General features: G+C 43.3%; 3 protein-coding genes across 5 annotated transcripts; 2 read left to right on the top strand and 1 right to left on the bottom strand.

Annotated features, from left to right (window-relative positions):
* Positions 1–265: 265 nt before the first annotated feature.
* Positions 266–1,248, bottom strand: LOC115373628 (C-reactive protein-like). The gene is made up of 3 exons (XM_030072117.1): positions 1,191–1,248; positions 876–978; positions 266–776 (listed from the first exon to the last, which is right to left on the bottom strand). Exons 1-3 carry the CDS (start codon positions 1,246–1,248, stop codon positions 266–268), a joined length of 672 nt encoding a protein of 223 aa, XP_029927977.1.
* Positions 1,249–3,542: 2,294 nt separating this feature from the next.
* On the top strand, positions 3,543–8,586 carry LOC115373730 (26S proteasome non-ATPase regulatory subunit 4-like). The gene is made up of 10 exons (XM_030072245.1): positions 3,543–3,616; positions 4,171–4,311; positions 4,392–4,506; positions 4,777–4,863; positions 5,095–5,163; positions 5,283–5,498; positions 5,767–5,875; positions 6,029–6,166; positions 7,934–7,989; positions 8,077–8,586. The coding sequence occupies exons 1-10, from the start codon at positions 3,591–3,593 to the stop codon at positions 8,245–8,247; spliced, it is 1,128 nt and encodes a 375-aa protein (XP_029928105.1). The 5' UTR covers positions 3,543–3,590; the 3' UTR covers positions 8,248–8,586.
* A 190-nt stretch (positions 8,587–8,776) lies between these two features.
* On the top strand, positions 8,777–16,846 carry znf687a (zinc finger protein 687a). 3 transcript variants are annotated; one of them, XM_030072241.1, is made up of 11 exons: positions 8,777–8,916; positions 9,422–11,544; positions 11,682–11,937; positions 12,082–12,278; positions 12,394–12,578; positions 12,697–12,873; positions 12,967–13,129; positions 13,245–13,481; positions 14,000–14,112; positions 14,769–14,871; positions 14,972–16,846. In XM_030072241.1, exons 2-11 carry the CDS (start codon positions 9,442–9,444, stop codon positions 15,602–15,604), a joined length of 4,167 nt encoding a protein of 1,388 aa, XP_029928101.1. In that variant the 5' UTR covers positions 8,777–8,916; positions 9,422–9,441; the 3' UTR covers positions 15,605–16,846. The 3 variants fall into 3 exon arrangements, with proteins under 3 accessions (XP_029928101.1, XP_029928104.1, XP_029928102.1); XM_030072244.1 differs by having other exon boundaries at positions 12,118–12,278; XM_030072242.1 differs by lacking the exon at positions 8,777–8,916 and adding an exon at positions 9,085–9,310.
* The last annotated feature ends 131 nt before the right edge of the window (positions 16,847–16,977 follow it).

Consider the following 16,977-nt stretch of genomic DNA (forward strand, 5'->3'; position numbering starts at 1 on the left):
AATTGTGTTTCTTGTCCCCTTATTCATGAATATTACTTTTTTTTTTTTTTTTAATGTTTTATTAGTTTTTGATCAGTGCAAAGTGCACTGAAGGTAATGAGGGAAGAGTGACAACCTGTGAATGAAATTAATAGAAGATAAAGCACCATCAGCTTTTGACAAACATTTTATTCATTTTAAGACATATGTCTGATTATAGTGAATGCAGCAACAAGTAGTGTGCCTCGGTTGTACTTGTGTCACCTCTATCATTGTGACTTCCTGCCTATGCATCCTGGTTTTGTTCCACCAATACTTGCCCTGTGATCTCAAATTCGAGGGCTCTCCAGTTGAACACATTCCCTGGGGTGAAGTTTTCATCGTTCACATAGCGCTTGATCTCACTGGGCGAGAGCACATAGTCCCACATGTGGACTTTGGTGATCATGCCAATGAAGGCCTGATTTGCATCAAAACTACCACCATAAGTGTCCTGCTCTTGGCCAAGGATGGTGATGGGTGCTCCAGTAATGGGCTGCCCAGAGAGGATGAATCTTCTGACTGTCGGCTTGCCATCCACCCACAGCTGAGCCACCCCAGTGTCAGAGCCCCAGGTGGCACACATAGAGTGCCAGGTGTTAGGTGGGAACGACAGCGCTAAAAAGTCTGTGCCCCCGTCTCGAGCATGTATCCTAATGACATCCCCTGAATTTATTTTGAAAAGTACAAAGTCATTGCTGTGGGTGGGAGTTGACAAGGAGAAGAGCCCGTAGTTCCTGCTAAGATCTGTGAAGAATCTAAACACATGGGCCCCATGTGAGACATTTAGCAGGGCATACAGTAATTATAAATGTTTAAGACTGACTGCGATTCTGGAGTCAAAATGCTGCATTTACCTGAGGCACAGTGTCACAGCGTTGAATTCGGTTTTAGTTGTCAGTAGTTTGACATGGGCTGTGTTGGTCTCTTTTGGAAACACAAACATTTTGCCTGAGAGATCTGCCCAAGGGAAGAAAAACAGACCACAGTTGTCAGAGTTCAGGTGGCAAGAGAGAGAAGGCAAGAAGACAAATGGTATGTGATAATGTACATTACCTCAAACATATTTGTTTTAATTAAACAGGAAACACTGGAACTGGCAAACCTGTCTATGAGTTAGGTAACAGACTTTTCTCAGAGGCTTATTGATTTAACAGCAGTTACTGACATACCTTGAGGCGTTGCACAACATGTTGCAAACATCACCATCAGGACCAAGAACTTCTCCATCTGAGATATGAATAAATAAATAAGTCACAGTTACAGGTAATTGCTCAGTTTCTTGTCTTAACTGGATCAACGAAGTCAGAACTGTAGACCTTTGAATCACCGCAAACACAAGAGGTCCTTGGACTGTGCACACAAGCAAACACAGAATTGCCTCCAGCATGCCACCAGGCTGAGATAAAAATTAGGCCACAGAATTCTTATTTATATGAGACAGCTCAAAATAAGGATTATGCCGAGAATAAACAGAGGATCTAGATGATAACAGGAACAGAGGGCTGGCTGAGGCTGACCTCTTTAAAACAGATTAAAATAGAAACAAACATGACACTATACGTACATCGAATTAGTTTGGTTGTGTGAAATCAAAATCTCACCTTGGGATTTGGTCCTATCTGCTTCGTGAATGTGAATGGATGGACTTCTCCACATTTTGGATACTGGAGCTCCTTTTATTTGTGAAGCACATGTTGTTTAGCCCATGATGGTCGCTTTTTATTGTTTGTTGTTCACTGCAGGCAAACATTTTTGTGTTTACTCTTCTTTCATCACCTTGGACTGTGGATTTTGTTTCTTTTTTTTCTTTGTCTTTGCATTTTCATATGCATTTTAAATGACAAAATGAAAAGATTTTTTTCAAAACTTAGACAGTGTAAGTGGAAACTGTGGAAAATTAATGGATAAATTACAAACATTTAATGCTCTCAAGCCATTGCCAATCTGCATAGCTGGGGCTCAGCAAACACTCCAGCATGCCAACAGTGCCAAAAGAGTGGCACCCTGCAGCACAACCTCATTTGTTGCCCAAAGGCACTGGGGGGTGGGCGATGCTGCTGGCACTGTGACCAAGTCCTAAGGTCAAAATAACAAGAACAGGGGCACCCCTAGCTCACCTAGTAGAGTGTGTACCACAAATCAAGGCTGTGTCCTTACTGCAGCAGACTAGGTTCAAATCCCGCCCATACTGTTTTCTGCATATCATCCTGTCTCTCTCTCCCTTGCCTTTGCTGTCACTGTCAAATCAAGAAGAAACAGCAAGAATCGGCATGCCTCCAAACAATCCATCATCTTCATCTCAAACCCCTTGGAGCAAGTGCAGAAGAACCACCAAGGCTGAGGGTCTGATGATTAAAGACTCAACCCTGGGTTCATCACTGAGGACATGTCCAAGTAGCACCAGGAGGTCTATTCTAGCACATGGCCTGAAAGGACTTTATCTTATCTTATCTTATCTTATCTACTGATATAGGCTAATAATTAATCATAGACAACAAACATCCCTCTCTTTATTTGTGAAGCACATGCTTTTGTAGCCCTTGTGCCTTTCTTTTTTTGCCAAGATCTCTTACAAAATTTTCACCTTTTCAGTCCTGAGGTTGAGGCTACAATAAAACAATTCAGACCTATGTAATTTGTTTCTCAATTTGTGACTTATAGTATAGGCCCAACAGTGTTTACATGGATAATGTAAACTATAATATAATGTAATAATATAATGAATAATGTATTGAAAAGATTTTTTCAAAGCGTAGATAGTATGAGTGGGAACTGTGAAAAACAAATAGATAAAGGTACACACGTCATGGCTTTGTTCTTCTCTCAAGGGCCATAAACTATTACAATGAATAAATATGAGCAATACAAAAACAATATAACATCAAAAAGTAACACTGATGCCAGTGTTAGAAAGGGACTGCAGGAGGAGAACTGCAAGTAGTGCAAACGCAGACAAGACACCTACTTGGCCATCGCTGACTTTGCATTTATACAACACGTTAAATGTATGAAAACATCTTTTACTTACAATCTTTTCTAATTCTCATTTTCCTGATAGGAATTTCAGCATGTTTAATATGCAACTCTAACTTGAATTATTCATTGATAACTATTGTCAACTAATGTAAGGTTCCTGCCATTTAATTGAAGCCCTCCCTCTCCTGGTAGACAATGGCCTAGAAGGGATTCTTATCATATCTTACCTGTGACATAGTCTAATAATTAACCATGGAACAAAAACAGCCCTCAGTAGTATGCCTCACATGCAGCTCTTTTTATAACCTGTTACTTTCATTTATACATATTCTATTTTTTGTTTTTGTCCCCCCCATTGCTCATTGTTCACACACAGTTTCAGTTGTCACATTACCCAAGTAAACAAGTGATAAACAACAAGACGCCAGGAAAACAAGCCCATACAGAAAATAATTTAATATGCTGGGTCTGGGAGTTATGATGCCATTTTTATTAACAGAGCTGATAATAAAAGGTGAGGGGGCGGGGCTTACTCATTTGGACTACATTACCCATAATCTACCACGACGACGTAGCTAACGACAGACTCCAAGATGGTGCTTGAAAGTACTATGGTCTGGTAAGAATACTGAAATACACACTAAACACACGTTATATGTATATTAGCTAAACAGAAGAACATGTTAGTGTTTGTTAAAATTAATTTCCGAGCTTGGACGTTTTATCTGAAACGCACAGACTCGTCGGCGTCATGTATTTTCGATGGAAGATGCTCAGACAGCTGCGGTTCCCTGAGTCACTCCACAGCCCGGTGGCTCAGAGAGACGGCTGGAGTAACATCAGCTGGCTGTCTAGCGACGTTTGCCTGCATATAATATTAACCTCCATGTTTTATTTTACAGCGACATAACAGTTTTACATAATAGCTAACAGTTTGCGTGATTAACGGTTGTGTCGCTACGGTTGTTGGGGCAACGTTAGCTAGCTAGCTAACGAACACAAACTGCTGTCGAAAATGCAACTCACTTTACATCCATAATCTGTCATTTCTGGATGAATGTTAACATTAAAACAGTTACATTTGCTATTAAGTGCTTACTGTTTAACGATGAAACAAAGACTGTAACTGGAGGTATAACTGTACAATTGGGTCATGCTCTTATTTTTCCGCAGTGTGGACAACAGTGAATACATGCGCAATGGAGACTTCCTGCCCACAAGACTTCAGGCTCAGCAGGACGCAGTTAACATTGTCTGTCACTCCAAGACCCGCAGCAACCCCGAAAACAATGTTGGCCTCATCACCATGGCCAAGTAAGGGGTAGTTTTGCTTGGATTGGTGCACCCAAGATGTAAATATAATATTATATAATATATGTTTTTAACCTGTGCAGCAACTGCGAGGTGCTGACCACGCTGACTCCAGACACTGGGAGGATACTGTCAAAGCTGCATGCTGTCCAGCCCCGTGGAAACATCAGCTTCTGCACAGGCATCAGAGTCGCACATGTGAGTATGTGGTTTTCATCTGACAGGAAGAAACAAAGATCCGTGTTTACTCTCACCTTAGACCAGTACACAGGACAACAGGACCAGTGCCTCCAGGTTGAGAAGTGGGAGCCGTAGCCCTTGTGTGTCCCAGCACTTGTGGGACACAATGTACCCATTGTTTTTTTTTTTTTTTTTTTTTGGAAATCACAATCCTGCATTTTCTTGGTTGAACTTGTGATTCACTGAGCATGCTTACTTCCTCATTCTCTGCATTTCTCTTCTCTGCAGTTGGCACTGAAACACAGACAGGGCAAAAACCACAAGATGCGCATTATTGCATTTGTTGGCAGTCCAGTGGAGGACAATGAAAAAGAAGTGAGTAAGTTTGGAGATAAATCCATAGGTGGATGCACTGGCATCTACAGATGTCAATATAATCCTGAAACATAGTTCTTTACTCTGGATTTTCTGTAATATTAAAAATTAACCACAACTAAGAAACAAATCAGACAGAATCGTGCAAAATACAAAATAACCATTATCTGTTGGAAATGTTAGTAGTGGATGACAATGAATTAATGGAATTATACTTCTTACTTTTCTTAGCTGGTCAAAATGGCAAAACGTCTTAAGAAAGAAAAAGTCAGCGTGGATGTTATCAACTTTGGAGAAGAGGTATGTTTCTGTCAAAACTGCAACCCCACTCAGCATCTTGTGGATATGTTTATGTAAATACATGTTTCCTCTCTGCACTGCCTGGTCCATGTGCTAATCTGTGTGTCTTTCTGCTGCAGGAGATGAACACAGAGAAGCTGACTGCCTTCATCAACACACTGAATGGGAAAGAAGGAGCAGGCTCCCACCTGGTCACAGTGCCTCCCGGCCCCAGCCTGGCTGACGCCCTCCTCTCTTCACCCATCCTGGCTGGGGAGGGAGGTGCAATGTTAGGACTGGGTGCCAGTGACTTTGAGTTTGGAGTGGATCCCAGCACAGACCCAGAGCTGGCCTTGGTAAGAGAGGAAGGGAGAGAAAGTAAATAGCTTCATTGTTATCACAGCTATTCTATCTGATTCCTCTCAATAGAATCCTTTTCTACCTCATTTTATCTATTGTTTGCTTTTAAAGTCATGTTCTGTGGTGTCATGCTAGTTTCTGTAGTTATTGTGGAGAATTTTACACAACCTTTATTTTACCAGGCAGGTCAGTTAAGATCACATGCTTATTTACCTGGCAAGAGACTGAAGATTATTAATTTTACTCATTTCCTCCCCTCTCTAGGCTCTCAGGGTGTCTATGGAGGAGCAGAGACAAAGGCAGGAGGATGAGGCTCGCAGGGCTGCTGTTGTGTCTGCTGCTGAGGCTGGCGTTCCCTCTCCTACTGCAGATGGTCAGAGAATGTTCACAAACTTTTTTTCTACCACAGATGCCAATTTCCTCCCTTTTTCCTTTTTGTATGATTGATAGGCAGACAATAATGCTGTAAGTGATACTGTTCCCTTTTCTTGTTCCTGTCTTATGTCGTTTTTTCTTTCTGTTGCAGAGTCTGAGGATGCCTTGCTAAAGATGTCTGTTCCCCAGGCAGACACAGCCACACCTGCTCTACCTGACTTCAGCCGAATGACAGAGGACGAACAGATAGCCTATGCTCTGCAGATGTCCATGCAGGGAGCTGGAGCAGGTTGGAGATTCCTGTTTTCAATTGTATCACTCTGACGACAACGAACAACTTACAACACTAGTTGAGATTCAGAATAATGTCATAGACGATGTTGACACTTGGTTTTAACGCTGTCCAAGGTGATCCATTCACAGGTTGGACAGCTTTAAGTGCGGTACAGAGTAGGGGTGGGAAAAAATCGATTCACTTAAGTATTGCGATTTTTCTTTTTGACATTTTAATCTATTTCATTTTAGTACTGCATCAAATTAAAGTAAAGTTATAGGCATCATATGAAACTAGACAACCTCAGGAATCTGTTGGTATGTCATGCTAGGTTTTCAGCAAAGGTAATAAATATTGCTTCAAAGTTGGGCAAAATTTTGGCAATGGGAAATCTAGCATGACCATCTTCAAAGAGGTCTCTTGACGTCTGACCTCAAGATATCTGATAAAAATGGGTTCTATTGGTACCCATGGGTCTCCTCCTTGCAGACATACCCACCTCATCCTAATTCAATGCAGTTTGGAGCACAAACCATGCAGGTTTTTGCATGCAGTACAACTGTGTTGTTTTGGCCGATTCTAAAATGGTGTATTTCTGCATACTGAGGCCTAAACAGTCTTGTAGTTGTATAAATTGGGTCTGACCGGAAAACTAAGACTCTTCTATTCACAATACTGAAGAATCACAGTAAATTTTGACGAGGCACCCAAGTATCGTGATAGCATTGAATCAGGACATCAGCCCTAGTACAGAGCGCAGTGCATCTTGGAGATAAATTTGTAATCCAAATCATGCAAACCACCATCAGAGATGGTCAGGGACGCACTGGCCACATAGCATTTGTAGGCTCGAAGCTGAATGTGTCCCTGACAACATATGAAGACTGTCTAGTCTAACTGTTTCCGTGAAATTCACATTTGGATGAAGTTTGTTTCCACAATGAGATAACAGTATCTTCATTGGGTAATAAATAAATAAATAAATAAATAAATACACATACATATATACACACACATGCATATATATAAAAATAGTGCTTGGGCTGCTGTATGGATTGGCAGGAGGTAGGAAATTGGAAGGGTGGGGGAATATAATAACATGGAACATAATTGGAGAAGAAATGTTATGGAAGGGAGTTGGAAGAAGATACAGATGAAAGGACATCACAAATCTGATCTCAAGTTGTCATGTTTGAGATACATGTTAATGCGAGGTGTGAACTGCGATTTGTCTCAGGTCTACACTTGTGCTCAATAATCCAAAACAGATGTTAAAATCAGGTCTGAATGAAACCTTATAACACTCCAAACTACCTGATGTTTATTTGATGCATGAGGAATGTTCAGTTATTGTACTGTTCCACTTAATGTAAGTGGCTTTGGATAAGAGTGTATACTTAACACCTAAATGTAATTGTAATCAATATTCACATCACTTCACTTTATTAATTGTCCCAAAAAGGCCGATTGGGTTTGCAGCAGACTTTGAAAGGATAAAAACACATAAAACACAGTGCACAATTAGCAGCAAGTGGCAAGTAGCAAGCATCAGCTCACCACAGTAGTACATTTCATAAGGCACCATTCACATTAAAGTGCATAATAGGTACTGGTAAAATAAATAACTTAAAGCATAACATGAATACCTACCGATAAACTAGGCCGCAGTAATGAATCTTCAAATATACACCTCAACCCGTTAAACATCAGACATTGCCTACTTCAGTATGTTTGACCTCATCTTTTCCACATACCAACCTTTAAGATGTGCTTGTCCTGCAGATTTTGGTGGTGAGGACATGGACACAGGAGCTGACATGGACTCCAGTGAGGCTAAGGTAAATGTCTTAGTTCTTATTTGCTGTCATATACCAAAAAAGTGCGTGAATGAGATTATCTGTAATACTTCCTGTCATTGTGTGCAGGATGAGGAGGACTATGATGTTATGCAGGATCCAGTGTTCCTCCAGAGTGTGTTGGAAAACCTTCCTGGGGTCGACCCCAACAACGAGGCCATCCGCAACGCCATGGGCTCTCTGGCTTCCCAGACAGGCCCTAAACCAGACACTAAGAAGGACGAGGAGAAAAAAGAATGAACATTCAAAGAGAGGAATATAGAATATGACATGCAAAAATAAAACTGAGAATTGCACGGCATGTGTTCTTCACAGTATTGATACCCTCTTTAACTTTTGACAATGTAACCTTTAGAATAGCTGTATAACTTTAATGATGATACCCTTGTTTTTTTTTTTTTTTTTTTTTTTTTTACTTTGGTTTATCAACAAGGCCTTCTTCTGAATTTATTTCTGTATGAGTTTGTTTCAAGTCTTGACATGTTTATTTTGGGGTTGATGGTATTTTAACAACACCGTGTAACTTCAGACTTCAGTCTTGAATAAATGTACAGCATAACAAGCTGGCACTTAAACTGATGGTTGAAAATCTATTGAATGTGGCCAAATCAGCTGCAACAGTCGGGTCATTTGGTTCAAGTTGTCATCAAAACAAGAAAATAATTTACAACCTGTTTGTCATCAGACTGTCAGCGCTATGCACAATGCCCGGCAGTGACATGATTAGACTTTATATAGTTGCATAGTTGATTAAATTTAGTAAAGCGGCTGCAGACACGGGCCACACGGTTTCTGATCACTGACACTTGACATGTGACGGGCTCTTGGGAAGTCCACGTCGCACGGGTTGGTGACGAAAAACTCATGCGTCTGACAAGAAAGTCAGGAACTAACTTCGCCAACTAGCAGGTAAAGTTTCGAGCTAACATTACCTACATTTAATTAAAGACGTCCGTAGCATGTATAACATTAACACCGTGTACTAGAACAACTTTATATGAGCGCTAAATTGATCTGACGACGGTGTTCGGTCCGCTCACGTTAAAAGGCCAGCTAAATGCTAAAGCTTTAGCTGTTAGCAAAACGACCCACTTGACAGCGAAGTTGTCAGTAACTTTGGCTAGCCTGTTTTTTACCCAAATAATAGCCGGACCTCAACTAAGTCAGGCGTAAAAAGAGTTCCCCACTCCTTTCATATCACTTTGTTGGTGACAGCAATAACGTCAGTGTAACGTTGGACAACACTGGCAATGTTTGCTAATTATACCAGACATAAAAGTTGAGCGTGCACGGTGCATTTCAGGTAACTTCCCTGTCGAGGACAGCGCCTTGTGATTATGAGATAACCTAGTCAACCCTGACAAGCTACTGTCTTTTTTTCCTGTTCCGATTTGTTCTGACTCATTTTCAACAGGTATCAAGCCTTTCCCGGGGATGGGGGACATGAAGACCCCAGATTTTGACGATTTGCTGGCAGCTTTTGATATTCCTGACATTGATGCCAAAGAAGCCATTCAGTCAAGCCCAGAGGAAGAGGAAAGGGATCGGGTAGATGATGAAGTTGATGCAAGACAGGGTGGGCCCTCCTCTTGCTTCCCCTGCTCCCCTGCCTCTCAGGGCGACCCCCCAGCTGTCAGTGTCATTGTGAAGAACAGAGTGCGGCCTGAGTCCTATGGAGAGGTGACGCAGTCTGTCAGGGATGATCCCAAAATCTCTTCGGATAATGCACATAATCCCCCAAGCAGTGGCACAGGCACTAAGGATCAGGACAAGTTAGACGAGGCTCTGCTGACAGCACAGCTCGGCCCCAAACTACCTGGTGACGCCTCCTTGGAGCCCCAGATACCCAATGGCTACGAGGGATCGGCCACTGGGACTCAGGGACAGTTCAACGGAGAGCCATGGACCCGCAGTTCTCCGCTGAGCCCCACGGCGAATGCTAGTGAAAGCACGGGCAATGAGGGAGATGAGGTTGGATCAGTCAGGCCTGTGGCTGACATCATGAACAGGTTAAAGCCCCTCCTCTATTCACACTCTTCAACCAACACTGGTTCATCTGCACCTTTTAGCCCCACATCGTCACCTTCTCCTCCTTCTCTCTCCATCAGCCAACCGCTTCATTCTCATTCCTCCATTCAGAAGGAGGAGCCTTGTCACCTTGATAGCCTGCCATCCTCTCCCCCTCCACCCCAAAATGGAAGTATGAAAGCTGGGACGAGCCACATTGTGGAATCAGATGAAGAAGACTCAGAGCCAGACTTGGGAAGCCCACTAGTGATCCAGGAAAGCCCGGAAACTCTAATGTCCTCCCCATCCAAATTTACTCAGGGACCTCAGCTACCCTCTAAGCTGCTTGGCTCTCCTCAAACCTCTCCTGGCCCACTCCCCTCCGCTCCCCATCGCTCCTCCTCTCCAACATTCTTAACGTCTAAATCTCACTGTGAAGAGGAGGTGCCCACCATACAGAGTTCTCTCTCCGCAGCTCCTCAGCCTCAGGGCACCCAAGACTGCCTGGCCTCCAGTCTTACAGGCTCCACATTAGTCCAAGAGGAGAAATATCCAGAGCATGTGATTGATGAGAGAGACTCTCCTGAGAGCCCACCGCCTGATCAGACAGGTTTTGTAGTCCCGAAGAGAAGTCCCAGCCCTGTTTCAGCCCCCAAACAAGTTCCAGCTGCTGCCACCAACCAAGAGGACCCCCATGACCAAGAGGTACCCATGGAGAGTGAGCCAGGCCAAGAATGCAGGCAAGATGACGTCAGTGAGATGGTGGAAGGTGAAAAGATGAAGGATGGAGGTGGAGGAGAAGCTGACAAGGTGAGCCCTGATGCTGGCTCATTATCTGTTGATGCTGTATCTACAAATGCTGCAAAGACAGTTTCATCTCCATCGCTTCCTCTCAAAGTTAAAATCAAAACTGTCAAAACACCAACAGGCAGCATCACAAGGACTGTGACTGGAGTAGCACCTAAACGTGTGGGCCGACCCCCCTCTAAAGGTGCAGGTAGTTCAAAATCTTCAGCAGGAGGTCATAACTTTGCAAGGGCTAAGAGGGAGGAATCTCAACGTTCTCAGAAATGGACACCAAAGCCAGATAGGTCTCTGCCTGCAGCGGCAATGCTCCAGGATCCAAGCGCTGTAGTGGTAGTAGGTCCAAATACGATCAAGGACAAAACAGCTGCAGAAGCTAAACACAAGGTGTCACCCACAGCAGTCAGCATTACCAAAACTGCGGCCCTACCCTCTGTCTTGTCCCCTGCCAGAATCAACGCTGGGGGGATCAGCATGCACAGCTTGGGCCAGAAAACTCTTCCCAGTGGTATGACGTTGCCCTCACCTACACCCCTGCTTGCCGCTCAGGTTGGCAGTCGACCAGCCTCCATAGTTAACAGCACAGGGGCCACTATATCCAAAAGTCAGTCCAACCTGGTGGAGGCCTTCAACAAGATCCTCAACAGCAAAAACCTGCTGCCCAGTTATAAGCCAGACCTGAGCTCTCCACTTCCTGCAGAATGGGGCCTTCCTCTACCGGCACAGGTTTATCTTTGTTTTGTATTTTAGGTGAACTTTAACTTAATCACAATTTTGTGGTCATCTCAGAACATTTTTTAGATATTGGACTATTTTGTATTAACACATCTGGATAAAACTTGAACTGTTTCTTCCCGCTACAGGGTTACCGCTGTTTGGAGTGTGGTGATGCCTTTGCCCTGGAGCAGAGTCTGGCACGACACTATGATCGGCGCTCGCTGAGGATTGAGGTGACGTGCAACCACTGTGCCAAGCGGCTGGCCTTCTTCAACAAGTGCAGCTTGCTTCTGCATGCCAGGGAGCATAAGGAGAAAGGCTTGGTCATGCAGTGTTCTCACTTAGTCATGAAACCTTTAACTGTGGAGCAGATGATCGGACAGCCGGAACCAACCCCCACAGGTGAGAGAGCATGGTCTTTTAGTTCTGGATATGAGTCCTGTGCAGTCACAGGCACATGATCCCCTTTAAAATGTATTGTTTTAGTCATAATAGCAGGTGCTCCTCCATGCCACCCTCTCTTTCTTGGTCCTGCTCCTCTCTCAGGCCTACTCTCTTCCTCTCTCCTGTCCTCCTCTCCAGCACTGTCATCATCTTCTCTGAACCCAGCTACTGCTAACTCCGGCAAGAAAATAGAGGAAGTGCAGTACACCAATAACAAATGCCCAGAGTGTCAGGCTCAGTTCTGCAGCAAAGAAGATGTGGCAGTTCACTTCCAGGAAATCAAACCAGCAAACAGTACTGTGAGTGCTGTATTATGTGTCTAAGAGAAATTGCATTTAGACTGGACTGTTTCCTCATGATATGGACAATGAACTTTAGTCTGATTCCACACGATCACCTCATTTTTTGTTCCAGTTGTGCACAGAGTGTTCTCCTCCCATGCTGCTTTCTAACAGCTGCAGTGCAGCAGCTCACCAGCGCATCCACCAAGCCTGCCTTCCACATGTCTGTCCAGAGTGCGGGGGCACGGCCAAGCAGCCAGCCTTCCAAACCCACCTGGATGAGACCTGTTTGCACTTTGCCCGCCGCATTGGATACAGGTTAGACATTGCCACAGGAAGTTGTTGGGTTTAAAATATATATGCTAATGTCATACACCCAAAAGCTGATTTCTGTTCCTCATTTTTCTCTCTTTCCCATCCTTCCCTCTCTCTGCAGGTGCTCCAGTTGCCAGGTTGTATTCGGGGGGCTGAACTCAGTGAAATCTCACATCCAGCTGGCTCACTGTGATGTGTTCCATAAATGCCCCAGCTGTCCCATGGCGTTCAAATCTGCCTCCAGCATACAGAGCCACATCACTGCCCAGCATCCCACTCTGACTGGAGCACAGACCAAGTATATGCACACACGTAATTTGCATTTGTATATGCCTCGTTAAGTGTTTTATGTCTCTCATGCTTAACTGAAAGTCCCTTCTCTTCTTCACAGGTTAATCTATAAATGTGTGATGTGTGACACAGTTTTTACTCAGAAGTCCTTGCTGCATGTCCACTTTGACACTCACTTAGCCAACCAGAAGATAAATGTGTTTAAGTGTCCTGAGTGCACCAAGCTCTACTCTCTGCGGAGCTCCCTAATGGACCATTTCAAGGTATGTTTACATCTTCTTTCATATAGTCAGTACGTTTTGTCAAATAACCACACCTTAACCGCTTCGCTCTCTTTTTCACACCTTGCCTTTTCTCCCCTCTTGATCTTGTCCTCAGTCACATAAGGCTCCTGCGCTCAAACAGGAGTCACCCGCCTCCCCAGTTGCCTCCTCTAGATCACAGGCCTTAGTGAGGACCGAGAACTCAGATGAAGAAGAATGGAGGGAGGAGGAAGAGCAGAGGGTGAATGGGAAGCGGACAAAGACCCCGTCAGTGTGGAGCTGCACGCCGTGCCATGCACGCTACACAGAGCGGGAGGAGTTCATTAACCATATGGCTGGACAGCATGGCAAGGTCAGCAAACCCACCATCCAACCTGTCAGAGACTGAATGTCATTCTAGCACCATAAACATGTTTCAGACCATTTCCTATAATTCATGTTGCCTATACTTTACAGCTGAACATTTTCCAAAGCATTTTTTACTGCTTTATGTGTTTGAATGTGTTTTTCCTAACTCCCCCATAGCTGCGTGTTTCCTCTAATTTCAGCACATGAAATTAACTTGCAGACTTCAGGCTTAGATAGGTAATGTGTCACTGTGAGCATCCCTTTGAAATGCGTGTCATCTTCTGGCATGATCACGTGCAAGTGGGAAGTCAGCTGACAAACAGAACGCAGTAAACAAATGATAAGCAAATATGAACATCTTGAAAAGGGTGATGTGGATTTGGCTGCTTGTTGCTTTAAAAGAACTTGCACTAGCCTGAACTACCAATTAGAAAGGTTGCTTTTCTGATTCATTGATGGCACATAAATGCACCATACCTCTCCTGCACTTGCAAACATGCCAAATGTGTGTGTGTTGTATAGATTCTGAAGAAGTTCCCTTGTAACAAATGTGAGAGCTCCTTCACTACGACCTCCAGTTTGAAACGTCACATCAGAGACAAACACAAAGGAGTGAATCGGGGTTTCAGCTGCCAGTGAGTAGACCATCTACTAAAGTAGATAAACATATCCTTCCTATACACCTGTTGGTACAGCTGCTGCCTTTCTAAGAACTGTATATGAGTGAAGTCATTATCAGGGTTTTTGTAAAACTCTCCAGCTGTTCAAAATAGTCCTGTGAAAGCCACATTCTCACTGGCCTGTCCGACACTGTAGGATGCACAGAGCAGAACCAGCCTCAATTCAAGGCAGGCATGACATTGATTTACACCAAGATATGCTTACAGATCAACAACTCTGTGAAAGAATAGACTTTCTTGTAAGTGTTCTGCGAATCTCTTTAAACTCTAATGACAAAATATTTTGCTAACAAAGGAATTTATTGCATTTGCTGGCCCAATACTGTATGCATTTGTGATAACATATTGTATGTTAATTTTACTGAGAATTGCTGTGTTATTTTCATGACAGAGTATAAAAGTGTAGCAGTGTATAACCTATTTGCCCTTTGCAGATGATAAATAGCTTTGAAAGGTAGAAACCTTACCTTCTACACATTCTGCCATAACTGAGTCACTGTTGTATCAGAAACTTACATTGTGTGTGTGTTTGTGTGTGTGTGTGCGTGCGTATGTGTGTGTGTGTGTGTGTGTGTGTGTGTGTGTGTGTGTGTGTGTTTGCACACATGTAGGTTCTGTACTGAGGGTCAGAAAACATTCAGTAGCAAAGTGATGTTGGAGAGGCATCTTCAGCTGAGACACAGCATGGATACTGTGAACAGGGACTCACTAATGGTAATGTACTCATATTTCATACAAAGAATCAAATAGGAAGTGCCTTTTTTATAACACGGAGCTAAGAAAAGGCCATTGCCTTCATTGCCTTTGGCTGTAGGGAGTTGGTGGCGGGCTGGACGAGGCAGACAGTTCCTCAGAGCAGGATGGCAGTTCTGGGCTTCGCCTGAGACGGAAAGGATCCGTGAAGATGGAGCAAGAAGAAGAGTCCACAGAAGGCCTGAGCCCAGTTAAGAGGTGTCGTCTCTCCTCCTCTGCACCCTCTTCCTCATCTCTCCCTGTATCTGGCTTCCGCTGTGCCCCCTGTGGCTTCACCACTGAGGACCAGACAGCCTTCCTGGAGCACATTGTGCAGCACCGCACCGGGGGGGCAGGAGGCACCAGCCTGCAGTGTTTGCAGTGTGGTGCCTGCTTCACCTCCACCACCTCCCTGTCCCGCCATCGTTTCATCACCCATAAAGTAAGAGACATACTTTCTGACAACCACCATGGCGACCACCCAGCACCCTCTCTCGGTAACAGCAGGAACCATGACAATATGAGTCCACGGGTGGGTTCTCCACCAGCGTCACCCTCCTCTGAGCCCTCTGTATCACAGGGGAGCGAAGGGGAGGGTGCGTTGGCTTGTAAGGTGTGTGGTAAGCACTTTGAGAAGACAACAGATCTCAACACTCACTTTAGAACTCATGGTATGGCATTTATCAGTGCACGCAATGCAGGAAAAACTACTTAAGGTGTGAGTAAAATAGAGGAGAAGTAAAGGAGAGGTTGGTAGATCATAACAGTATTTGCAAAGTGCCTTATTTATTGTCAAGTTCTCAGCAAAGTGTAGGTTAGTGCTTGTGCACTAAGTTAACCAAAAAAATGGCTACTGCAGAGTTTATATATGGACTGATTGTAAAACAATCAAATCAGATTTTCACTGTAAAAGAAAAGCCTTAGCCTTCCACTTGTTCTGACTCTCAGGATCTTATAGTGTGTTTCTGTATCCAGTTATGATACTAATGAGATGAGCGAGCTACTTTACTGTCAGTGGACTGTAAGTTTGACTAGTTCACCACTGACCACGTTCATATATTTAATGTGCCTGGAGAGAACTGTGAATGTGATTACCAAATGCTACTGTGATATGCTTGTGGGCTGTTTTGCTGAATGTTCATAGACAGCAATGGAATGTGACCATTTTAATTTTAATATTTCCTCCTGCTGAGGAGGTTCTTGAAATGGTAATGGCAATCCAGGTCTTTTTCAGGTCCTTTTTTCAAGTCCTTTTTGCATAATTATCTTTGATACTTTTTTTCGTTTGTTTGTTTGTTTTTCAAGTAGAATGTATGTACACAAGATTGACAGATATGTTCTTCCTCTATGAGCACGAGGTGGAATTAAAACAACAATAGGTGTGTATTTCTGTTTGGTTTAGGGAAATGTATTTTTTCAAAAATGTATTTTATGAAATTACTGTAGAAAAAAAATTATGTGTATGTGACTTATTCCTTACGCCTACAATACATAACACAATGCTTATGTTCATATTTTCGAGAAGTATTTCCTCGGGCACTGCTGAAAGTCTAAATCATTTTACAGGACAAGAGCATGCAGACTTTGTACCAGCTGAATGTGATCAGAAGCTCCAGCAGGCAAAGTGAACCAGTGTATCAGTGCAGTTCAGATTGTGTCTTTGACTCTGTCAAACTAATGTAGTGGACGCTCAGATTAACTACCAACCCAGCCTCCATGGAATCATCCCAGAAGCCATTGAAACTCAGTTGAAACTGTCAAGCCGTGGCTTTTCTGAGTGAGTGTGTGGTAGTTATTTGTGATGTGTGTGTGCTTGTTTTATTTTCTCAGGAGATTGTCCTATGCTTTAACACATTTTCCCTCAGATTTAACTTCCATTTTATGTTTTTTGCATTGATAATATAGTTTCTAACCAAATGTTCCTAAAAAGATTAATAAACTGGCACATTTTCAGTCAGTTGTTGTTTTGTACTGTTTTATTTTTACTGAAAATATTGCTTAGAAAGTGATCTTGTAATTTCTCACTGTTTTTTACATAATATGAATAATCTTTTATTGAGTTTAAGTTGTCATATTTAATCATGTCAG

This window comes from Myripristis murdjan, chromosome 16 (assembly GCF_902150065.1).
Source record: "Myripristis murdjan chromosome 16, fMyrMur1.1, whole genome shotgun sequence".
Lineage (NCBI taxonomy): Eukaryota > Metazoa > Chordata > Actinopteri > Holocentriformes > Holocentridae > Myripristis > Myripristis murdjan.

What these genes read in the sequence shown, in the direction of transcription:
- LOC115373628 (XM_030072117.1), bottom strand. Translation starts at nt 1,248, where the DNA reads ATGGAGAAGTTCTTGGTCCTGATGGTGATGTTTGCAACATGTTGTGCA. An exon ending in ATGTTGTGCAACGCCTCAAG is followed by an intron (nt 979 to 1,190) that starts GTATGTCAGTAA and finishes TCCCTTGGGCAG; the next exon opens with ATCTCTCAGGCAAAATGTTT. An exon ending in GCTGTGACACTGTGCCTCAG is followed by an intron (nt 777 to 875) that starts GTAAATGCAGCA and finishes CCATGTGTTTAG; the next exon opens with ATTCTTCACAGATCTTAGCA.
- LOC115373730 (XM_030072245.1), top strand. Translation starts at nt 3,591, where the DNA reads ATGGTGCTTGAAAGTACTATGGTCTG. An exon ending in CTTGAAAGTACTATGGTCTG is followed by an intron (nt 3,617 to 4,170) that starts GTAAGAATACTG and finishes ATTTTTCCGCAG; the next exon opens with TGTGGACAACAGTGAATACA. An exon ending in CAGGCATCAGAGTCGCACAT is followed by an intron (nt 4,507 to 4,776) that starts GTGAGTATGTGG and finishes TCTTCTCTGCAG; the next exon opens with TTGGCACTGAAACACAGACA.
- znf687a (XM_030072241.1), top strand. Translation starts at nt 9,442, where the DNA reads ATGGGGGACATGAAGACCCCAGATTTTGACGATTTGCTGGCAGCTTTT. An exon ending in TCAAACCAGCAAACAGTACT is followed by an intron (nt 12,279 to 12,393) that starts GTGAGTGCTGTA and finishes TTTTTGTTCCAG; the next exon opens with TTGTGCACAGAGTGTTCTCC. An exon ending in CTGACTGGAGCACAGACCAA is followed by an intron (nt 12,874 to 12,966) that starts GTATATGCACAC and finishes TCTTCTTCACAG; the next exon opens with GTTAATCTATAAATGTGTGA.